General features: G+C 39.9%; 1 protein-coding gene across 1 annotated transcript in view; it reads right to left on the bottom strand.

The window, feature by feature from the left end:
• Positions 1-16,365, bottom strand: part of GPR158 (G protein-coupled receptor 158) — a 166,569-nt gene that overhangs the window by 21,384 nt on the left and 128,820 nt on the right. The window contains exon 7 of the mRNA XM_015853313.3: positions 764-1,002. Coding sequence (XP_015708799.2) covers positions 764-1,002 — 239 coding nt within the window. The remainder of the gene's footprint in view (positions 1-763; positions 1,003-16,365) is intronic.

The following is a 16,365-nucleotide window of genomic DNA, read 5'->3' as shown; positions in this document are numbered from 1 at the left end:
AAACATTTATGTATTTGAGTGTGGGTGGCAGACCTGTGCTGTACTGGAACCAAGGGTTCTAGGTGCAGATGCAATGAAACTATCCAGTGATTGGGATAAAGAACGTTTCACCATATAGCTACACCCTGGCATGGTACATTATAACACTATAAAATTAAGGAAACAAAATGTGTCATTTTTTTTCCTTGGTATGACAGAACTGAACTCTGCAGTGTGGCATTTTTAGCTCCTACCTATCCTAACCCCTGACAGCATATCTAGAAAATGTATTAAGTTGAAAAGTTTGGTATGCATTTCCTATTCCCATTGCTTTTGTATTAAAGTATGTGCAGTTTTATATGAAAGAGTGTTCTTGCAAGTTCTCTCCCTCCTCATACAACAGCACTGTCCAGTTTTGTGGGGCAAAAGTGCAAAGCCCTCCACAGTTATTCCTACCATAAGTTCTCAACGTACTAGTGTAGAATAGTTAGATATATTCAGCAATCCAAAAAAAAAAACCCATTTCTGTAGCACCAATCACCTTGTTACTATTGTCTTAGTTACAAACCTTTGAAAGTCACATAATTCTCAGTACATTTTAGTTATTTTAATCTCAGCCCATTTAAAAACATATAAGCCAACATTTCATTCTCCTCCATGCTATTCTAATGATGTTATGCAGCCTAATAAAGCTCTAATATATTCTAAAAGGAAAAGATATGTAAACAAAGAGCAACTAAGCCTTATTTTAGACATTAGAAGATAAACTAGAAAATGGACATACCAACAGCCATCATGTAATCCCAGCGGTCCATGAGGCACATATTGAAGATCAGGTGGTCAGATGTTTGCCCTTGACCAATTAGAGGAATGTTTCTCTCCAGATTTTGGGTTATTGCAGAAGTCCAGCCAACAAGAAACCAAAAGACTACCAGGAGAATTACAGCCAGCATCCTCATCACTCTCCCACCTGTCATATATGGAATACGCTGAGCAGTTCTGGACAGGAATACCTTCAAAACCCTAAAAAATTCAGACAGGGTGGAATTAAAAAGAGCACTAACCATGTTGTAAGAATTATATTTTTATTTTATTTCACTATCAGACTATTAAAAAATCAACATTTCTTCCCTTGACAGCATGTACAAGAGTAAAACCTGAAACATTATTACTTTTATATTCATCTTATTTAAATGGAACTGATTGCTGCCCAGAGAGTGCTACACAGCACTAATAGGAAATATTAGCTATACTTATGGTCGAGACACGCGCTGACATGCTGTGTTGTCAGGCTGTTTCGTACATTTCAGCTCCCAGTGGAAGACTCTTGTCTTGGAAAAGAGAAGGTCACATCCATAAAACAGCAACCACGTGCACCAGATTTTATTTCATTACAGTGCTGACTGTCAGCTCAACCCTAGTCATGCTGTTCCCCCATTGGATATTCTTCCCACAGAGCTTTCTGATTCTTGTAGAAGCAGTCGTGAAAGGCACTTTCAAGATGAAGGATTGAATTGTCCCAATGATTTTTACTCAAAACTACTGTAGCTGTGGATTCTGAAGCATGAGCATGGGCACTGAATGTCTTGCTATCCACGTGGGACTAATTATTGCTGAGGTTTAGGGAACTTGAAGTTTTTAAAAGCCCGTGCCAGATCTCCAACATTTACAGCATAACAAGCACCTCAACCACCTCCCAGGTCATCTCATGGACAGGCCAGGAAAAAAAAAAATTAAAAACACTCCAGATTAATATTTATGTTTATTTTTGTCTAAACGGAGGTAAAAGCAAGTGGTGTTACCTCTCAAACAAATAATAGCGCAGTGTCTTTTAAGGCAAAAGCTCAAAATCTTTTCCCTATCCATGGAAATGATTCATCCTTTGACTACAAACACAGCCTTCACAGTGTGCATTAGGTGAAGTCAGAGAGCTGGATGTGTTCAACATTATTCAGCTGTTTCCCTCCCAACAGTCACTCCACAGGGAGTCACAGTTTTTGATCTTCCCGTGTTTGATAGATGTTCTCCTCTCCCTTTACATATGCTAAGTGCTTTATGTCTGAAGCAGCTTCCCAAAGCCTTCAGGAAGGATAGGCAGGAAACTCCACAGATGCAAGGCAGACAATTTCTCTCTGCCTTCATCAGCTACAGCGCCCTTGTTCCAGGCAGTGTCAGTAAATCCTTCTTTTTTAGAGCACCAAAATTTAATATGAACAAAGGCTTTCCTCCTCCACACTCTGAACACCGATGAGTACTTAGCTTCTTGGAAGGAGAAAGACAGATTCTTTTTGTAATGAAATCAGAGGCACTAGCTTTTCACAGCTACAGTTTGTCTGACTAAAAGGGCTTCAGAAGAACCTGAGGTCCAGAGCAGCAATTCTCTCATCTTCCCGTGGTGATTTGAACACAAACGCCTGCTGATCACCCTTTCACCACTGGCAGGTGCATAGCTTCAGTCTCCTCTGTGCATTAATGATCGTGTATCAGAGCAAAAACGTGTCCTCACGAGTTCCTACCTAGAGCAGGCCCACTCACCGTGCTGTAGCATCATTCACCTTCCTGCACCTCTGATTCAGACACCATCTGAGTTCACCATAAAAGCCAAACTGCAGCAATATGAGATCAAACTGCCTAGGAAATGTGTTGTCTGATGATGTGCTCTCCATCAGACAAGTGGGCAAATCTCTGCTCTGAATTCTCAGTAGGCAATACTTAATCCCCTTTTTCTGGAGTGTTCTATATTCATATATTGGGTTGAAAAAGTTGGTTTTTTGTCCCAGTTCCGCATAGATGGACAAGGTGAGGACTTGGTTGCAAACACGGAGAGCTAAGAATGCAGGGCAGCCCAGCAGACAGGAGAAGAAGTGATATGAAGTAGAGATAAGGAACATGCTAGTTTCAGGGCTGGCTGGGATTATCAGTCTGGGAACTGCAAGCAAAGCCATGGCTGCTGCTGTTAGATGGAGCCCATAATCTTAGAAAATAAATGAGATCATACTAAATTTTCAGGTAATAATTTCAATAATCCACCCTGTGAACAGAAAGTGCGGCTCTTAGTACCATTAGCTGTTTATGCAGTAGGCACAACAGGTGAAGGATCCAGCTCTGACTGCAATGACCTGGCACGGGTTGTTTGCTTTTTATTTCTAGTATCTGTCATTTTGTGGCTTTACTGAGTCATCCTGTCAAACTGTTCTGTTCCAGACTGATGATTTTTATTGTGACATGAAAGCTACATCAGAAAGATAAGAGGTCAAGAGCTCTTATGAATTATATTGACTTCCTATGGGGGAGGGATTAAGCCTTATCTGCTTTTTCTGGAGTAACAGTGAACATGAGATCAGTGACTTAGAACTGGCATACCAAAGTGATTCTATTGAAAGCAGTGAAGAGGTACCTACAGCCCAAATAAGGCACCTTGCCAATACAAAAGAGATCTCATACCTCACACTTGACACATACGCACACGCACAAATACTGAGAGCAGGCTTTATCTATGTACCACAAAAGATTCCTAAAGAAAGAGCATCAACACTGAAGACCCAAGTTAGATGCATTCATACCATCAGTTATTGCCTTTAGGCTCTAAAGAATGAAATCCAACTGAGGGATAGAAATGAACAGCTTTCTATACCACATCTTGGCTGAAAGTCTCCAAATCACTCACTATTTCCCACATGATTCGTCATGGCTTTACAACAAAACAGGCCTGACGTCCAGCCCAGAAGAAGATACTCAATGAAATAAGGATTTATTTTTTTTGCTTTACTGAACCTGACCATCTGCAATCTCAGCAAACCTTGGCTGAGACCTGCATCTTACACATCACAGCCTGACCAGTAAAAGGTACAACAGTTAGGAAACTAAGTCTGGCAATTCCTTGAGTATGTGAATACTTTAGAGAGCTCCCATCCCATGTGGTTAATAAATACATGAGGATATCCTGATGGTACACTAACAAATGACTGAGCAGTAGCCTTGGGTACTGAGTGATTGGGGAACAGTGATATTCTAACAAATTATATTTACTTTCAAATTTGCTGTTTTGAAAGTACAGTTTCATTGACACCTTCTGCAGAGTTTTGAAGTGTTTTTCTATTAACGGAAGGTAATGTACTGTAAAAATACCTCAGATGCATGGCTAGAAAACTAGGCTGTGAAGATCTGTGAAGATGAGTTAAAATCTATTTTATTTTGGTATCTGTTAAAAGCTATCATTCATAAGCAAAGACACGCAGATCAGGACATGCTGATAACCCACTCAGTACTTTCCTACATTAGTTTCAATGTTACATGTATTGTGCCATGCCTTTAAAAATAGGAATATTCATACTGCATGGGGGAAGACTTGACAAAATGCATTATGTGACACTGAAATGTTATAAAGGTAATTCTCCAGTGCTTTGATGAAAGCCCTGGCTCTGCACCAATGTATAGGGAATAATCTGGGCTGCTCTAATTACCAACAGTTTCACCAGACTGAGGAAGTTCAGAAATCTTGGAAGGGAATTCACAAATAGCTCAAGGGAAGGCTCAGGTTATTAGGAAGCAAAAATAATCCAAGAGTTTCCCACTGCAATCAGAACCACTCACCCATTCCCATGAGTAGCACTGGCCTCTCAGCATCATGCATTTTGAATAGCATAGAAAGAGTATAAAAAACATGACTTGTTTTAATGAAAATATATTGACTTGAAGTAGATTCTTTCTGTCAATCTGTCAGCAAGCCTGCAATGAGCAAACTGAATGATCTGTTGTTTCTTTAAATGTAGCCTAGATTCTATCCTTTTTCATGTCATACACGTGCTTTGTTTTCTTCTTTTACCTCCCACCTGAGAAAAGCTCAACTTCCTGGTGGAATACAGATCAAAGAGCTTTCTCTGTGTGCAGCTGATCCCAAGGACAGTAGCTGGAGTCCTTTGGCAGATCAGCCAGGCTTTGTCTTTCTCCTGTGCCTGCTTGCTCCACAGCTCACTGCCCAGCCGCATGCATCTGTTCTGCTTGGCTGCCAGTCACTGAACCTGTGTGTGTGTGTTGCTTTTTGAAGGGTTTTTGTTCACATCACCATACTCTCTAGATGTGTCCCATCAGATGATTCCTCAGCTGGATTTACCCATCCTGGGTGTGTGCCAATAGATGCTTCAAGTATAGGGGAGTTGGGAAGCAAGAAAGCTCAGCTGGAGCCTGGCCGTGTCCACATAACTAGGCCTTGGTGATGCAGGACCAAGTCTCCTTTATGAAATCCTCATCTGCTTTGTGCTAATTATCTCTTCTAATAAACTTACTGCTCTAATGCCTTCTTGAATCCTGCTGAGATTAGCAGAACTATGGAGTGCCAGTGAAGCACCTGACATCTGGGCCAAGCCCGGACTGTACAGAGCTCCTGCAGATCACTTTGACAGTGACCATGCTCAGTGCCTTGCAAAGGGCCCTTCAGTCTGACCATACACACAAGCATTCCTCCTGTCTGCCAGTTATGGCAGCTGTTACTTTTGGTCACTATAGAGCTCACAAACACAGAATCTTGTGGGAGATTCCTAAATTTCTGAAAACCCTGTGGTGGTAGGGTAGGCATAACACTACCTCCTCCTGGATCTACAACAAAATGGTTGACATAGCCATTTCAATAACATGTTTAAATAATTACATCCCTCTCTTGCTAAAAATGAGGTCAGGTCCTCAGACGTTTTTCTCCATAAGCGAACCAATCTTCCTGAGCTCTTCATTCAAATTTGAGGTGATTTAGTGACAGAAACCTTATTTCATTGATTGTTAAAGCTCCTGCAGCTAGACTTCAGTCTGAAGATTATAAATTCTTCAGGCTATACAAGCTCTGGCTAAGCTAATTATTTGCTTCTTAAGAAATCATCAGGTGATTATTAACTTTCAGTAAATCTTAAGGCCATTCAGTACCTTACCCCTATCAAAGACTTTCAGAATAGGCAGCACAAAAGATCTCAAGGTGACTATTTATCAGGAAGCTTGCAGTGTGAAAATAGATTTAAGCACTGCCTGCAGGCAATCCTCTCCCACAACAGGTCAAAACATTTTCAGGACTTTCATTACAAAATTTGCTTCACAGAGTGCTGTGGAGTTAAAACTTACAAAGCCAACTCCCCTCCTGGTTTGGCTCACACCGTTTCCTTTAATAAAGGCTGATGAGTTAAAGCAGTGGGGACGACACAAATCCTCTTCCTTGTTAGTGCTGCTCCACAAAGGCATTCTCTCCCGCTGAAAACATTCACAGACAATTGCAGCAACCTTTCTGAATGTCAGAGCCGTTTTCTTGTGATCAACAGTAAGATAGCTGGTCAAAACCTTATGCCAAAGCTTCTCTTCTTAAAATAGGCACACTACTGATAGCAAAAGTCTTGCTACGGGTAAAATCCAAATCCAGACCAAAGTAAATTTGAGGATGGCTACATGTCTTGATCCATAAAGCTTTTCTTTCCTTTCTGCTTTCTTATTTCACTGGCAAGCATTGTACTTCTGAGCAGAAAACAGTAAGCCCAAATTGGAAAACACAGTACTATTCCCACATTTTGAAGGTGGCCACAAAGCCAAAATATCTCCTTCCTTTTAAGCTAAATACAATAGACATCTGATCCATTTACATAATTTGAAGAATTGCAGCTTTAGGAAAAACAACACTTAAGAGATTTTCAACAGGTTTTGCAATCAATAAAAGTGTTTCCCCACTGTTGTGAGACCCCACAGCCTGACGGCTAGATTTAGCTCACCATTTCACAGTCTGGGGCAGCTATCCTTGAGAACCTGTTAATGTGCAGACCAGTAGAGGCTTCTGAAGCATCCCCAGTCTGCAAGTTCCCCATACCTACTCTACAGGAACAAACCAGTTGACTTCCAAGACCTAAGCATAGAATTTGAGTTTGGCTTTGTCATTAGTGACCACTGGCTTTATCACTAAGTATATTATCTTCAAAAAATATATAGATCCAGTGAAAAGAAAGAGACCAGGAGAAGAGCTGCATCTGTGGAATGCCCACTAAAGCACCATGCACAGCATAATTTGGCACTGAACTTGAAAGCACTTGTTTCCCTTTCTGCTGTGAAATGATGTTAATAGGTACCACTTAAATATGACAATCCATTACTGAAGATGCAGGAAGCAAACATCAGCAACTGAAAGGACAGGAACTTCTCCCATCTTTATACACATCACCATTTTTTATGTCCTGATATCTTTTAGAATCATAGAATCACTCAGGTTGGAAAAGACCTTAAAGATAATTGAGTCCAACCATGACCCAACCATACTACCCTAACTAATAACCCTCTGCTAAACCATGTCCCTGAGCACCACATCCAAACTGTTTTTAAACACATCCAGGGATGGTGACTCAAATACCTCCCTGGGGAGCCTATTCCAGTGTTTAACAACCCTTTCTGTAAAGAAGTTTTTCCTGATGTCCAACCTAAACTTACCCTGGTGCAACTTGAGGCCATTTCCCCTCGTCCTGTCACCTGTCACCAGTGAGAAGAGACCAAGCCCACTCTTGCTGTAAGCACCTTTCAGATACCAGAAACGAGCAATAAGGTCCTCAGCCTCCTTTTCCCCAGACTAAACAGCCCCAGTCTCTTCAGCATATTCTCCAAGCCCTTCACAAGCCTCATTGTCCTTCTTTGGACCTGCTCCATCATAAAAATGTACACAATTTTTTTTTTATCATATCATGCTCCCAATCTTATATCTTCATGGCTAATCGTATACAGCCATATTTTCCAAAGATGAAAAGTTCCCTATTTCCAGCTGACATTAATGAGGTTGACATGAGTGGAACTTCCAAGATTCATGTTTTTCCCAGAAATCAGTACAGTTAATATCTGGAAAAATCTCTTCTTCTACTAGTCCACATAAGTTAACCATGCAGAGTTTTTATGTGTTGGCACTCAGTTAAGTAATAATGAGAACAATCCAGAAAAGCATTTCTTTTCAACCACAGTGAGAACAATGAGAGAGAGGAATGGCAGCACAATGAAAGGCCCAGTCTTTGTTGTGCTCTGCATTCATTTACATGCATTCATAACAACAGCAGGAAGACAGACAACCCAGTTGCAAAATAAAGAACTTGTCCCAGTATATTTTACTGTACTGCTTTACATGTAAGAATGAGCATTCATATCCAGTGGACACAACTTCCCTCTCAAATTCACATAGCAGGATTATTATACAATGTATAGATGATAGTGATTAATCCAGTGTGGTATAGAGAAGGCTGAGGAGGGTGTTGGTCAAAAAGTGCCGAAAGAAACATAAAAGTAATATTTAGCTAAAATATTTGTTGAGGATTTTGTGCTTACTTTAATGAAATCAATGTTAACCACTTTATAATATGACTGACAGGCAGCACTGTTTTATATCAGCTGTGTTGAAAATGAAGCTCTTTATCAGCATTGTGTTCTCCCTCCACTTGTGGAAAAAATATTAACTTTATCTTGTGGTCTGTGCATGCAGGTATCACAGCCAAGACCTTCATGTGTATTTGAAAGGAAAGTTTATTCTTTGTCTTGTCTGCAAAAGACAAGATTCAAACCATACACACAACAGATTAAATCAGGAACATCTCCACCTGTCACAAGATACAGCAGTGTCACCACCAATGGTAACCGAGACCAAAAGCAATGCTAACTTCTTTGGATAAAATTTGCACGTGATGAATTATATTGTTATTACTAAAACCAGCCTCCTGCAAGTAGATTTCATTGAAGGGAATGAAAATGCTGGAAATGCTACAAAAGCCCATCAGGTCTCTGATCAAGTCAATCAGTTCAGAGAATGCCAAAATAACTGAGATATGAAAGGAGAGGTTTAGAAATTACCTAATCTGACACTCTTGACTAAAGATGCATCAACTACAGCAGGTTACTGAGGACTTTGTACAGCTGGGTTTGGAGTTACTTGTGTATGTCAAGCATCTCCCACAGCAAGGAGAGGAAGAGCCTAATTCTGGCATGGAGGAGCATTGACCTTATGTACAACAAAGAGCACAACATGTGAGTTAAATATCAAATGCTCCCAGAGCTGATCGACATGCAGTTCTCAGGATCACAGGAGACACTTAAGACCTAGGAAAAACGTCAGATGTAAATTTGCTTCACCATAAGGGTGCAGATATTTGGCATCAGGGGCTGAAGTACCTGCAGCTCTCCCTTCATTTTCAGTCTTCTTACTCTACATTTGTAAGTCCTCCAGTCTCAAGAGCAATAATGAGATATGGTTCCAAACCTTAATTATTTCAAAACTCTTGTATTTTCTTCTAAATATAGATGATGTCAGGGGCAAACAAACACTAGATGGTAGCCAGGCTGCTCATCACATACACTCCCTGCCATACGGCCCAACTTATTTTTGTTTCCCTCAGCATTCACTAAGAACATCAGAAAAAAGGTTATTCCACAGTACAAGCAAACAGACCAAAATAGAATTGTTCTGATCTAACCTCCTTCACACTCCAGTATTTGAAAACCTCCTCCTGGTGTAAGAACGAGTAGCGCAGTGACCATGTAAGAAAATGAACAACAGTATGTGACTGCAGCATCTCAGCAGAAGGAAAAAAATATAGTCCAAAGTCAAAACCAGAGGAATGAGAAGAATGCATTTCTTTTGTTCAGGGTACTAAAATAAAGGAACAAATTACTAAAAAAACCCACCCAACAAATAAAGCGCCCCATCTGTGTAAAATATATATCCGATTAACTGTTGAAGGCTAGATTCTTCTGCCCTGACTGGCCTCAGCTTGGTTTGTGCAAGCATCACAGTACACAGCAGTGCAGAATATCTCAGTAATTTTGTGTATGCTATTTTTGTTTGAACCCAATATGTTGTCTACCACTATCGTGATTTAAGCAGATGAGTTACACTGACACTCTTCAGGAGATAAAGTTGCTCTGTGCTTGTTCTTTTTCCAATGTTTCATACAAAATATGACAATTAAAATAAATTTGAAGAATTTCTAGAATTACTGTATAGTGTCAGCAGTATCCAAATAAAATTATTTTTTTCATAGATTTCTATGTTCTTTTCCCAGGTAAGTGATCAATGAACTATATTTACTCTCAAGTCTGCGTAAGCATGGGTAGCAATGAGAAAAAAAATGCTAACTGGGTTAATCACAAGCACTTCTAAGGAAGCTGCAGTTTCTTGGAAACTAATTTCTGAATGTCTGTCTGAATTTAAGATTTATGAAAACAATGAAATATTTTTAATATCTTGACAAACACATGCTGTGTGCTACCTCCCACACTCAACAAACTCACTTGTTGCCTCCCTTGCAGTGTATGATAGCATACTTGTAGGAATTGCCTCAGCATCCAGGATTGCTGATTGTCTCCTGAAGTAACAGCCTTAACGATGTCCTTAAAAATATCTGCCAATGACTCTAATGAGAGTTTACGGGTCAGGATCTGCAGGAGCACCCATGCGGGTAACAGTGTGGTGGGTATCTGCCTGATCAGGACAAAGTAGATGAGGCCTCATCAGACTACTGATGGAAGCCTTTTGCTTCCGTGTCCTGGTCTTCATGGGATCTTCAGTAACCTGTTGGAAGTGCTACACATTAGGGCACAGACAACCCAAGATGTCTCTGGAACTCAATTATGACAATTTCTTACCACAGGTAAAAAACATGGCATGGAAAAAAGTAGCACCATGCCCAGCTGGATTCTATATAGTGTTGCCTCGTATTTCCCATAAGATAATGAAAAAAGCGAGAAAAGCAGAAATTAACATAAACTACTAAAGCCCAACAGGCATGGGGAGATGACATGGAGGCTGATTCTCCTATGTCTTGCAGCACAGCAGTCTATTTTTTCTGTTCATTACCTTAACCTGCTCGTTGACTTCCACAGTGCTATGGAAAAGAGCCAAAGGTGATGCTTAAGGTTTGGGTCAGAAATTGCTTGGAGACATTTTTCTTTGAATTGGCTTACTTTGGATGAAAATATTCTCTCCTACAACTTCTCTCTGCTGTTGCTTTCACTAAGAAATGAGAGACATGGTATCCCTGACTAGTAGATCTTTTCTACATATGCCAAAATACACATTTCAAATTGTAGTTCAAAGCACTCAGCTTAGTGAATTTTTTCTAGCTTTCTTTTAATACTGAAGACAAACAAAGAATTAAAACTCTCAGAGTATATCAATCAAAAGGGAGACAACAAATTTTCTGATATTCAGATAGCATGGAAATGAATTTCAATTAAAGTGTTCCAGTTTGCATGGATCATTGAAAACCCTTTTGACAGTAGTTGCTGTGAATCATTAACACAGAGGCTGTATTGCAACAGACCATTTAAATCATGGTCAAAGGCTGAGTCGTCAAAGGTTCCAAGCCAATATAGAAAAACCAAAATGATGTGTTTATTTTTAGATAAACTGAATTAAAATTACTCTTCTGTTCTGAAGGAGCATTGTGAAAGACAGAGGACAGCTAACCTAAATTTAAAAACAATCAGGAAGAAAAATAAAGAAGAATTGATAAGACTTCTTTCTTATTAATAGTCAGTCATTGATCCAAATTCAGACTTTGTGACAACCATGGAAATGGTTATCACAATGGCTAATCACAAAAGAAACAGATCTGGACTTCTGAATAAAGCAAACAGCTTAAATGTTCTTCATACAGTATGAAGAAGTTAACAAAACAAATCAGCACAGACTGACTGAAGAGAGAGGCAAAGAGAACAGAAAATATATTTTCATTAAAAATAGTCTTGGGATACATCATTTGGTTTCTGTGTTCTATCTGACAAGTCTTGCAAATGACATTGATGGTTGTGACTTTGCATGGTAATGCAGATGCATGATGACAGACCGGAAGCTTTCCAGGGCAGGGCATGCTGCCAGTTCTTCCTATATCCAACTATGCTCGAGCTGCATCCAGGCTGCAGCAAGCTAGGAAACAGCTAAGCACAAGTGCTCCTTGCCTTCTGAGAAGGCAGGTACAAAATCTGTCTCCCTAGTTTTGATTTTCAGTACGCTTCAGGTCACTCAGTTATACTATTCACAATAATCCAGTATTCATTCTAGATTTCTGGGACCCACCACAGGGTCTGCATTTGAGATTTGGAATAAATAGTAGTGTTTGAGTTTACAGGACGATGGAGAAAAGAGTGCTCCAGGGAGACCTGATAGTCACCTTCTGAATATCAGAATGCCAGACAAAAGAAGTAGCAAGCTCAAGAACAAAGTTCAAAGAGTACAAACAGATGGTGGCCATCACTGCATTTCCTCTACTGCAAATGACAAAAGGATAAGAAAAGATACAGAATGGCGAACAAGGATTCTGCGCCTCATCTCTTGTCCACATCAGTGACATGGATGTGAAAGCGAATCTCAGTGTGTATCTCAATGTGATAAACTGCAAGAGTTTTTTCATGGGGCTTCTGGCCCTGAGGGATCAGAATGAAAAATATTAGAGTGAATGCCATAAAGAAAAGGTGAAATGTCTTAGTAAGTGGGGGACTCTGTGCTGAGGGACACTGAGGCGCCCACTTGCTGCCCAGATAATCTCTCTAGAGAGATTTGCTGCCTGCTGGGGACCCACATTCATGGCATCATGAAGAGACTATCAGGTATGGTAAAGAAGAGGGCTAATAGACTGGGAATGTTGATGCTGAATGGGATGCAACCAACCAAGAGAGGTAAGAATATAGCAACCAGCAAGCTGGCTGGGCTCATCACCATAGCTTTAAACTGGATTTGATGGGGTAATGGGATGTACTGCTGAGAAATAGAAAAGAGCTACTGTCACTTTAATAAGGAACAGGGGAAAACCTCAGATTTGTCCCAGTGGAATCTGGGAGGGCTCCTCCAAGAAAGTAATGAGCATTCATTCAAATACAGTAAACACTTTTTTAGGTTACATGTTAGGAAGAAATTAGGAAGAAATTCTTTATTCAGAGGGTGGTGAGGCACTGGCACAGGCTGCCCAGAAAAGCTGTACACACCCAAGGTGTGGAGGCGTTCGAGGCCAGGTTGGATGGGGCCCTGGGCAGTCAGATCTAGAGGTTGGCAACCCTGCCCACGGCAGGGGGTTGGAACTAGATGAACTTTAAGGTCCCTTCTGACCTACACCATTCTAAGATTCTATGGTAAATTGAATGGAGAATTGGTCACTGTTTCTGAGGAAGGGCACTGACAGTTTCTTTACAAAAGAGTAAGTCACAGATAAAAGAAAATATTACAAAATAGATGTCCTTACAAACTCCTAATTTTTAATACATTCAGATGGTAACATGGCCAATGTCTCATTTTTATAGGTGTAATAGGTTTTATTCATCAGAGGTTAGTATGAGTTGATCCTCACCAGAAGCCACGAATTTCCACTTCTAGCAGAGCTTGACAGTCAGCACCTAGAAGGATCTCAGAGTAATATATATAAGCAATTTTCTCAAATAGAAATGCGTGATTTGTAAACTGGAAGAGATTTGGTCACTGCAGCCATATTCTCCAAAGCATTTGAAAAAGTACAGAGAAGCAAAGTCCAGAGCTGGATTATGTTAATCCGATTTAAAAGAAAAAGGTCTGTCCACTTTAAGATAAAAGGCAGACTTACTGCTGAGGAAAGATCCTGCATAAAGTAATTAAGGTTGTTACTAAGAGATACTGGGACAGTGTAACTCTGGCCCTTTTGTCAGTTTTGAGGCTCTCGGCACTACATAGTTTTGTTCAAAGCAAATAAGAGAGTGATTTCTGAGGTGCAAGAGAAATAGGTCAGAAGGAATATATAATGGTTATTAAAAGACTGGCAGAAATTGTAAGAGAGCTAGGAAACATGGGGTCTAATAAAAATAATATTAAATATAAAGCTTGGTGTACAACTTCATAAAACAAATATGAACAGTGGCATGAAATAGAAATTAAAAAAAAAAAAAAAAGTAATGCTGAAAATCAAATCAGAGAAAAGACCCTGGTCCATTTCAAGCAACAGGGCAGCACCAATGAATCCCTGGCTGCCAACATCCAATGTTTTGCAGAATAAAATATCAAAAATGAGCATATCTGCGCTGTTGAAAATTGATGCCAGAGGGTCCTAGTGGATATATAAAATGATACTTAAGGAAAATCAAAAAGCCTAGCAAGATGTGTGCTTGTATGACTGGCTGGTACTCTGGAAAAAGATGCTAGGGGAGGAGAACGCTGCAGAACGCAGGGCTTCCCCACCAGCTGCTCTGCACTTACATGAAGCTGTAACCTCCCAGAGGCACATCTAGGAGGAATAGGAGGCATCCCCTGTTGCAAAGTTCAGGTTAGCAAAACAGGTTCACTTAAGTCACTGCTATTCTGGTAGCTTTGCAATTAAGTAATGCTAACTGTTCATTCTCAGTCAGGTGCTATGGTGCCACTCCATTGATCCAGTCATTACATCCAAGAAAGGCAGCACAGCGTTTTATGCTACCAGTGGTTTGTTAACACTGGTCAGGTAAAGACACGTTTTATCAAAAAATTAATAGAAATTTTTGGCCTTGACGGTAAGCCAGAAAAAGCAACTTATACTTAAGAATATTTAGTCCAGGCACCAGTTCTCCCAGTACTAAACATCTGCATTGGGGTCTAATCAGGATGAATTTTAAAGCAGCTGGTATATCCCATTAAACAGTACTGCTCTAAACATATCCTTTCAGTTTACAAGTATGCTTAATTCTGAAACTGAACCACATTATTATAGATGATATAATTTATATTGTGTGTTTGTTTTTTGTTTCTTAAAGACTAATATGGAACTAAAACCAAATTATAAAGTTTGATACATTGTGTCACACGGATTTTTCTATGCAAACTCCAGTAATTTGTAGTCATGCTTAAGTATATCTTCCAAGAAGGGATTCAGTTTTGATCTGGAAGCAGTACAAAGAACTTTCCATATCTCTTGTTTGGTTTTTCAGTAGCGGAGCACCGTTGCTGTGAAAAACTTGTGCCAGATTGCTCATTTGAATTTCAGTGGCTTTGGCTTCCAACTACCAGATCTTACTAAGCCTCTGCCCAGTAGATTAAAGAGTCTTTCATGCCTACTTTTTTCCCCCCACCTTGTTTATATATCACACACACACACACACACACACACACACACACACACAAAATCATCTTCCAGTCTTTTTGATGATCTAAACAACAGATTGGATTTGAGGGTATCAAACACTTTTCTAAGCCCCCAAATATGTTCTGAACCATATCCATCTACTGGATACCTCCCTATTGCAAAATGAATTCCTTAGCGGTAATCTTTGAAACAAAAATTTGTGATATTAACTAGTTCCTAACCATAATTTCTTTTGAGTCTATTCAAACGCACCTCTTTGACTAAGCCCAAGGCACAAGGCAATGAAGATTACTTTTCATTACTACCCCTTCTCAAACAAAATGTACCATTTCATCAAGCCTTGCGCTGTCCACAAATTTTATGAGTAATGATTTTGTGTTTGGTTCTTCATTGCTACTGAAAATGCTAAATGGTTTCAGGCTTACTTCTTGATAAGATATGAGCTCACTAGAAGCACTCCCATGCAGTCATGATTTTTCACTGATAACCAATGTATGTTATCTGAACATCTCTCCTTCTTAGGAGATTTCTTCTCCTTACTTAGCTGTGATCAGCCCATGTGTGGAGTGTGAGTCATACACTCAACTCCCTCTTCACAATCCTCCACAAATAGCCTGTAACAGGCATTGCAGTGTGATGCCTGGCTTCTCTTTTATGCCATAATCCTACCCAGCACAGCTGGGCAGCAGCTACCTTCTTTTACTGACTAATTCTGTCATTCCCACAGAAAGAAAAAAACAGCCTGTAGAACTAATTCACATGTATCGCAAGTGTGCAAGCTCACCTGGAACAAGGAGGCAGCTGTATTACACAGCAGCACAAAGTTTCACCACCTGATGGGATTCTGTACTGAGCTGCATTTCAGCTTCATCATTGAAGCCCTCCTGAAACCATAGGATGTGCAAAACCTGACGTTTCTCCCATTATCCACTGTGGTGCTGTTGCATGCGCCATCATGAGATCTGAAAGGTCTCCTGGTACCTGTGGGTCACTGCAGAGGGCCTTACCACCCACTCCTTTTCTTCTAAGCAGGACAGCAGTATAATTTCAATATTACAAAACTGGATGCTTTCTTCACCTTCTCTTGCAACTTTCCTAGCCAAACTTAGTCCACTGAGATAAAGCAGAATGTGTGCTACATTAAGATGATTTATAAAAAGGGAACTATACAGCTGTACTTACAATATATTTATATAAATTAAATATTAATAGGAATATGTACAAATATTTTTAAGATTACAGTGCTCTAATAAAATTATATAGTTTAGAATTATAGAATGCCCTAAGTTAGAAAGTACCCACTAGCATCACTGAGTCCCAACCC

Source organism: Coturnix japonica, chromosome 2 (genome assembly GCF_054131305.1).
Source record: "Coturnix japonica strain WE chromosome 2, WE-NBRP24, whole genome shotgun sequence".
In the NCBI taxonomy this organism is placed as follows: domain Eukaryota; kingdom Metazoa; phylum Chordata; class Aves; order Galliformes; family Phasianidae; genus Coturnix; species Coturnix japonica.
The sequence above is the reverse complement of the archived record's forward strand: the minus strand, read 5'-3'. Positions and strand labels throughout refer to the sequence as shown.